This window comes from Passer montanus, unplaced genomic scaffold (assembly GCF_014805655.1).
Source record: "Passer montanus isolate IOZ18808 unplaced genomic scaffold, ASM1480565v1 scaffold117, whole genome shotgun sequence".
NCBI lineage: Eukaryota > Metazoa > Chordata > Aves > Passeriformes > Passeridae > Passer > Passer montanus.
Genome location: NW_024358389.1, coordinates 867,265 through 875,591, shown reverse-complemented (window position 1 = coordinate 875,591; position 8,327 = coordinate 867,265). Strand labels below are relative to the sequence as shown.

At 53.4% G+C, this 8,327-nt stretch overlaps 1 protein-coding gene across 1 annotated transcript; it reads right to left on the bottom strand.

Moving 5' to 3' along the window:
- Positions 1-244: 244 nt before the first annotated feature.
- Positions 245-5,238, bottom strand: LOC120496664 (keratin, type I cytoskeletal 14-like). The gene is given in 8 exon segments (XM_039697323.1): positions 245-512; positions 870-907; positions 1,341-1,561; positions 1,655-1,780; positions 1,861-2,022; positions 2,631-2,787; positions 3,318-3,400; positions 4,596-5,238. Coding segments are annotated over 8 exon segments (1,368 nt in total). The 5' UTR covers positions 5,079-5,238; the 3' UTR covers positions 245-414.
- Positions 5,239-8,327: the final 3,089 nt, after the last annotated feature.

The following is an 8,327-nucleotide window of genomic DNA, read 5'->3' as shown; positions in this document are numbered from 1 at the left end:
GGTTTCATCTCCCACCACCTGAGGGATCAGCTCCTTTCTAGACTGCCCCCACACACTCTCCCCTGCAGCTGCCAGGTCTCAGGAGTCACAGGGGTGTGGGTGTGCAGGCCCCACCACCAGGGTACCAAGGATGGAGAAGGTTGCTCCATCCAGGGAGGAGCTCTGACCCACAGCTGCTCCAGGGGTGGGACAGCCCAAGAGCATCGAGACCAGACCTTGGTTTGCAGGACTGCAAAGAGAAGCTTTATTTGATTTCTGTGTGTGGCACAGAGCTGAGAGAAGGGTGAGAGAGGGTAAGGGCGGGGGTGATAGTGGGAGAAGGTGCTTTTGGTGATCCACATGGCAAGAACACGTCAGCTGGGATCTGCTTTGCTGTGCTGGGCGAGGTTTGCAGCAAAACAGGCAGTGAGTGCCTCAGTGGGCAGCCTGGGTGATCTGCTCCCGGGAGGAGATCACCTTCCCATCCTGCACCTCCTCGAAGATGGTGCGGATCTGGCGGGTGGTCACTGGTCCTGCAGTGGGGAAAGAAGGAACTGTTATTTCCAGGGCAGCAAGGAGGAAGTGTCTTAAAGATCTTAGAGATTTGTTACTACAGTCATCACGTCAGAAACCCAATATAGCACCACATTCCCACTGCTAAACTGTACAGATTCAGTCTGTTCAGATAATTTCTGACATGTCTTGGTGTATTATAATACTTGTTATATAATACATTTGTTATATCGTAAAATTTTGTACTTAAGTTCAAATTTTCAAAATATAATCAAAGAGTAACTTTAGTAGAAAAGTAAAAGGAGTCTGTGCTAAGAAGGTGGGTGAGGGTATGAGAGCTGTGTATGATCAGAGCTCCAGCCAAAACCTGTTCTTACCTTCTTTCACAGGCTGCGAGATGTAGTGGGAAGACATGCTGTGGGAGGAGAACAAGGAAAAGGAGGTGAGAAACAGGGAAAAGTGAGTAATCTCCAAGATGAAATCATCATTTAAACCCTGCCTTTATATTTTGTACCAATCCATGATTCAAATGCTTCTGGGAACTGCCAGCGTCCCAGCTGAAGGAAGAAACTGTTAAGGATGGGTGTGTGACAGAGGAATTCAGACACCAGTGCAGCACCCACCAACCTGCTCCCTGCCCGGGATCACAGACATGGAAGGATGGCAGGGGTGCTGCAGGGCTGTCCCAACCACTGGGCTGTAGTGGGGTGGTGGGGCTGAAAAGAGAGACCTTGTTGCATGCAATGGGTCAGGGAATGCACTGAGAGAACCCTCCAGGAGACTCAGGTGGTTCATTTTCTGTTTCCTTGGCTGTGACCCATCCCCTCCCAGCGAAGCCCCTCACTCACTGGGCGTCCTCTCCCTCCAGCAGCCGGCGGTACGTGGCGATCTCCTGCTACAGGCGGCACTTGACGTCCAGCAGGACCCTGTACTCGTGGTTCTGGCGCTCCATGTCGCAGCGCAGCTCGGCCAGCTGCTCCTCCACGCCCGTGATCAGCATCTGCAGCTGGCCCAGCTGGGTGCCGTAGCGCGCCTCGGTGTCGGCCAGGGTGCCCTCCAGCGCCGCTTTCTGGGGCACAGAAACGGGATCAGCCCACGGCATGGGCTCGGGGGGCGGCCCAGGTGGGCACAGCCCTCATCCCAGCCCTGCCAGCCCTCGCACCGTGCTGAGCTGGGACTGCAGGTCGATCTCCAGGCTCTGGATCGTGCGCCGCAGCTCCGTGATCTCCGTCTTGCCGCTCTGCAGCTGCTCCGTGTTGATGGCCACCTCCCGGTTCAGCTCTTCCGTCTGCAGAGAGGCAAAGCCGTGCCCTCAGAGCCCTGGCAGCAGCCACGGCCCCGGCCCCGTGCTCAGCAGCAGCTGCTCACCTTGCTGAAGAACCACTGCTCGGCGTCCCTGCGGTTCTTCTCCGCCAGGCTCTCGTACTGCTCCCGCATCTCCGCCAGGATCTTGGTCAGGTCGATGCCAGGAGCAGCGTCCATCTCCACGCTGATCTCCCCACCCACCTGCCCGCGCAGGGCCGTCATTTCCTGACACAAAAAGAGAAACACGTCATCATGCAGTTCAAGAACCAGCATATAAAATGTTCCTCTTGAGAGAGAGTTCTTCAGGAAAGCGAACATTTGGGGGCTGGTCAAAAGGGAGCAAATTGAGGTATTTGCTCCATGACCACAAATAAAATAATTCAAATTCTTGTGAACTCCCCACTGGAGTTAATTCTCCAGAGAATAAAGCAGTGCCTGCAGCTGGTTCATTTCTCAGGGAACAGACCTTCCCAGCCAGAGGCTGCAAGGGTTTTTAATAAACCTCCAAGAGCCACAGTGGGTGTTACTGATGTGGCAAGTGGTGAATGGGCGTTCCACAGGCAAGTGGTGAATGGGTGTTCCTGTGCTGCTGCCCACAGTGCATCCCCTCCAGGGAGGATGTGCTGCTGTCCAGAGTGCACCCCTCCAGGGAGGATGTGCTGCTGTCCACAGTGCATCCCCTCCAGGGAGGATGTGCTGCTGTCCAGAGTGCCTCCCCAGCACTTCTCACCTCCTGCCCAGCAGTTCAGAACTCTGCATAGCCTTAAAGGCTGGGCCAGAACTCAAATTTCAGTGCCCGGGGTGGCCTTTTCAGAGCCCAGCTCTGTGCTCACCTCCTCATGGTTCTTCTTCAGGTAAGCCAGCTCCTCCTTCAGGTTCTCAATCTGCATCTCCAGGTCGGCTCTGGACAGGGTCAGCTCGTCCAGGACGCGGCGCAGGCCGTTGATGTCGGCCTCCACGCTCATGCGCAGGGCCTGCTCCGACTCAAACCTGGGGACACACACACACACAGAGTCAGCAAAGCTGCACCAGCCCTGCCAGCTGGGCACACAGCCCCTGCCTTTGCTGCCTGCTGCCTCCACACTCTGCTGTTGGCATTGTGGCAGCGCTACATGGCCCCATTGACAATTTTTCTAAGGGGAATTCTGAGCAAAGTGAGGGGAAATTGGTAAAGTGTCCACCTGAGTCCATAACACCACCCTGCTCCTGGCACCACCAGGCCTTGGTACTGGCCCTGGGCTCTGTGGAGTTGCACATACACATTAAGGGCACAGGGAGGCACAGGGTGAGGTCTCTGTACCAGAGATAAACCAGCAACAGGAATAAAAGAGTGGTTTTGGATGGAAGCAACATCATCCCTGGGTGCCTGTAAGGCTGAGAGAACCGTCTGCTTTGGAAATTGCACCCTCATTTTGAAGGCTTTCCACATTGCCATTCTGGGGTTTGGATGGGATTTTCCCCTCATTTCACCAAAATTCCCTGCACGCTTTGCTCCATTTTTCCCAGAAAATGTGTCTTACTTAGTCCTGAAGTCATCTGCTGTCAGCCTGGCATTGTCAATCTGCAGCAGGAGGTTGGAATTCTCCACTGTGGCCACCAGCACCTGGGCAGTGAAAGATAAAGTGTCAGGAATTCCCCCTGGATGAGTGTTGGGACAGGAACAACACTTTTGGGGAAGTTTGGCATTTCCTTAGCAGAAGTGTGTCTGGAATCAGGACAAGTGAAATATAGCTGAGATTGACTGCTGGTTACTCCATGAGCTCCCTTTCCAAAAATCCATCACTAAGTGTCTCAAAAGGCAGAGTGAGGCCACAAAAGATGTGTGAGAGCTGATGTTGGCCTTTGTTCCTCTCCTCCAGGGCAGGTGCTGTTTGTGGAAAGGTCAGAGGGACCAGTGGGGTGTCTGTGCTTGGCACACCTTGTTCTGGGGTGGATTTAATTGGTTGGCAACAGAAATGGAGCAAAAGGCAGTGAGCAGGTGCCTACAGATTCTGATTTTCATATTACCAAAGCAGGAGCAAATAACCCACACTGGGAGGAGAACTCTGTTGAGGAGAGAGGGGGGAAATTAGCTCCCTGAATCCTTTGCCAGCATTCCTGCAGCTCCAGCTGCCCACAGCTTCTGGAATCCCTGCGGGCAATTCGTACATGGGAAGTAACAGAGAACAATGGAAACGCGAGCATTTCCTCCAAACTGGTGTGCTGGGACTCAAATCAAACAGAGAGGAATCCCCCCACAGCTGCCTCGGCTGGGGACTTTGTACCCATTCCAGCCGTGGGGCAGCAATTACCAAAAGAGGCAAAAACCTCGTTATTGGTCAGTTCCAACCTTTTATCATCTAAATCTCCTCCACAGGAGGAGCTGCAACAAGTTTGCAAATTCTTTGCCTGAATGTTTCCAAATATGACATCAGTGTTTTGCAGTTCGCCCAAAGCTGCAAATTTCCCTGCACCTTAATTTTAAATTCCCAAGAACCCACATGATCAGTGCAGACTTGTCTGTTTTCTTCATTTTTGTGTTACGTCCTCGTAGATCTGTTCCCGGCAGTGAAAGCTGCCACTTGTCCCACTCGGGAGGATGTAACCAAAAGCTGACATTGAGACATCTCTAATCTCCAGCCGGGCAATCCACACATGCCACTGGGACACTTTTTACGACATAATTACAGCGGTAACAGTCATTGTCTCTGACTAATTACAGAGGTAACAGTCATTGACTAATTACAGAGGTAACAGTCATTGTCTCTGCTTCCTCTCTGGCACACGACATCCCCACTGTGATAATCCCAGCATCCTACCTTGTTCCTGAGCTCCTCGATGGTCCTGTAGTAGGGGCTGTAGTCACGCTCGGGACCAGGTCCCTGCTTCTTGTACCACTCCCTGATCTTCACCTCCAGGTCCGTGTTGGCCTCCTCCAGGGCTCGCACCTTGTCCAGGTAGTTGGCCAGGCGGTCGTTGAGGTTCTGCATGGTCTCCTTCTCCCCGGCCGGCAGGATGCCATCGCCGCCTCCAAAACCCCCAAAACCTCCTCCGAAGCCGGCCCCGAAGCCGGCCCCGAAGCCCCCTCCTGCGCTGCTGCAGTAGCTGCCCCCGAAGCCGCTGCCGAGCCCCGAGACCACGCGCGAGCAGACGGAGTAGCTGCCGGAGCCGCCGTGCACGCTGGGGGCCCGGTACCCTCCTGGGCCGGCCCGCACGGAGGAGAGCCTGCTGGAGCCTCCCCCCAGGCTGCCGAGCCCCTTCAGGGACGTGGAGGAGGAGAATTGCCTGACCGTGGTGCTCATGCTGGGGCTGGAGGTGCGGACACAGGAGCCTCGGCAGCGCAGCAGCAGCAGCAGCAGCGAGTGCTCGCTCCCCTGCCTCGGGGCTCTTTATAGCCCGGCCAGGAGGCGTTGCCGGCGCCTTTCGACACCCCTGACAGCCAAAGCCAAATTCCAGAATCATCATTTTTCCTCTCCTTGGTTTCACATCTTTTGTCACATCCAGCATGGGACCTTCTTCCTCCTCGATTCCCAGCACCTGGCGTGGTCCAGGTCCCTGCTCGGGGCTGTGCTTTGGCATTCCCGGTGTCCATTCCTGCTCCACCCGCTGCTCCCTCATGATTAACACAAGGGAATCCTCTGTTGTGCACCAAGTCACCTGCAAATATCATTGCAAACATCTACAGATGTGTTTATTTGTTTTATAAAGAGTTTAAAGCCAAGGAAAGCTGCCTCTTAAGAGCTCTGCACATCCATAATCTTTTTTGGTCCAAGCCAAAGCCGGATGGAAACTTTCCTGCCAGGACCTTTATTGCAGGACAAGCACAGACCTGGCAGGATTTGTGTACTGATACAGGATTTGGCAGAAATCTTATAGCTCAAAAGAGAATAAACTCCAGCAAATTCTGCTTATGTACCAGCCTGGGCTGAGTCTCCCTATGGAGACTGGAAAGTCCCTCCATGGTGGGTTTTCAGTCACTTTAAAGGGCAGATGAGTAATGTTTCCCAGCAGTACCTGCTATGCTCCACCACCTTCCCCAAATCCCACAGAAACTGCCTGTAACTTCTAAAAAAATCTGTAGAAGCTAAAAAAATCCTGTGTCACAATTTCTCAACACTGAGGCAGGGTTTAATGCTTAAACATTCTAAATCAGAGGAGGGGGAATGAAACTCTACCAGACACAGCCAGGGCACTTTACTGCAATTCCTGATAGGAAGAGAATGATCAATCCTTATCAATGGAAGAGTAGGGTAAATCCTTATCAGTAGGAACTGCGTGATCAATCCTTATCAGTGTTTGAGCTCTAGGCTTTTTCCTACAGATTTGCAGCTGAAGACAGCGATGCCAATGGTAGCAGGAGCAGCATCACCTCCATGAAAAGTGTCCAACACACCCAGCACTGGGGAGTTGAGGAGCCTGCAAACACCGAGGGCTTCACCACACCAGCACAGAGGAGAGGGACAGGGCTGGCCCCACCTGCCCCAGGCCACTGAAGGACTGAGCAGAATGATTACAGTGACACAGCTGGACAGGTATTGGCGTGAAAAAAACAGCAAAGAAGCAGGAAATATGCTCTGTTTTATTCTTTCTTGGGATAAAAGCCCTTTGCTGATGTGACACCAGCTCTTGTTGTGCGCAAGAAAATCGCACACCCAGCCTGGCCTGCCTGGCTCCAGCCATGGCATTCTCAATAAAAGAAGTTATTTTAGCTTTTCTCAGAGGTGCCTGTGAGGTAGTGAAGGAGTTATGGGGATTAGGAACCCTTTTGTGCTCTCGCTCGTGTTGTGATCTCCTTCCTTCCCAGCCCCCTCCGGCTGTTTTCCCATTATAATGCACTAACTGATTCTGGAGGTGCTCAGATGTTCCCAGAGCCTCACCCTCGGTAATTCCTGGTGCCTCCTTTCTTTCATGTTCCCCGAAGGACACAGAAACAACAAGGCTTTATCTGCCTGCTGTTAGATCTCAGACTTCACAGCAGTCACGCTCCCTTCAGCAGCTCCAGGGGTGTGGGTGACTTTCTGGGCAGCCACCAAGCCACAGCTTAACAAGACAGAGCCTGGATCCTCTCATTCAAGGGCTCTGCTCCCTGGGCAGCACTGCCTCACGCCCATGGGCTCCAAATTTGGAATTTTGACTCCCCAAGCTGCAAAAATTGAGTTTGGAATGCACACGATCCCCATCCCTCAGAGAGCTGGGGAAGGAGGGGACCCGGGCACACCCCAGCACTGGCAGAGTGAGCAGAGGACAGAGCCCAGCTCCCAGCACCATCCTGAGTGTTGATCAGCTGTTCCTGGCCCGTTTCCCTCTGCAGTGGGGGGTACAGGATTACCCAACAGCCGTCGTGTGAGAGCTGTGCTCCAGAGCCACCCTGGGCCACCCCTGCTCCCAGCTCTTCCAAACTCTGCTCATGTTTGCTCCAGGCAATTCCCTCCTTGGCCCTGAGCCTCCCACATGGGTTAAAACCTGTGCTGGGAGGTCTGACCCCCCTCAGGTCCCCCTCATATTTTAGGACAAGTCACGAGTCAGCCTGAAGGTGACAGCTGCCCTAACAGGAGGCAAAGCCCTTCCACAGCCCACAGCAAGGGCACACCTGGCCTTTTTACAGCTTTTCTTGTATATTATGAGCCTCAGCCCGGGTTTCAGTTCTTTTACCATGTGTGGCAGATGTCAGACAGACAATCTGGAGATTTTCCTGCAGTATCAGCTTTTCCCTGGTCTGTTCTGAGCAGTGCCCAGCTGCTGCCCTGGCCCTGGCTGAGCTCCTGAGCACAACCCCACACCAGCCCCACTCTGACATCAGGAACCCCAGCACGGAGCTCCCCTGTGCCGGCTGATGATGGGACACCAGGACACAGAGGAGCAGTCCTGCTCCAGCTGTTTCATGTCACCAGAAGAATTCAATCTCCCAGGCTTTCCTGAAGCACTCACCCACAACAAATTCCCTTGAGATAAAAGGAAAAAAAGAACACATCAGGAGATGGTACGGGAGTCTGTTCCAGCAAGAAGCACGCTGGAGATGCTGTGGGGAGGAAAGGACTGAACTCCTTGCTTTGCATTGCAGGGGAGGTGACATTGCCTGTTGGGGTGACATTGCCTGTTGGGGTGACCACGGTGCACACGCAGTGCCCAGAGTGGGGAGGGCTGCTGTGGTCATTTACCTCATTTACCTCAAACAATAACAGCTAATTGTGCTGTTAATGTCATGAATAACAGCTAATTAGGAGTCATTGCGTTTCCCCTGTGGGCCAGCTTCTCCCCGTGCCTTCTACAGCAATTCCCAGCTCGGTGGGAACTCACTGAGGGCTGCAGGCCTGGGAAAGGGAACTCCTGAGTGTGAGAAATGGCACAGGCTCTACCCCTGCTGCCGGCTTTGCTCTGGGAGTTCGAAAAACAGAAAACAGGGAACAAATATATCAAGGTGTGGAGTGACACATGATGTCTTTGTTTCTATCTCAGCTGTTGATTCTCCACCATCTGCCAGGACGTGTCCTGACGGCCCCCCCACATTATGTGGAAAAAGCCATCGCAGATCCTATTACCATGAAAGGAAA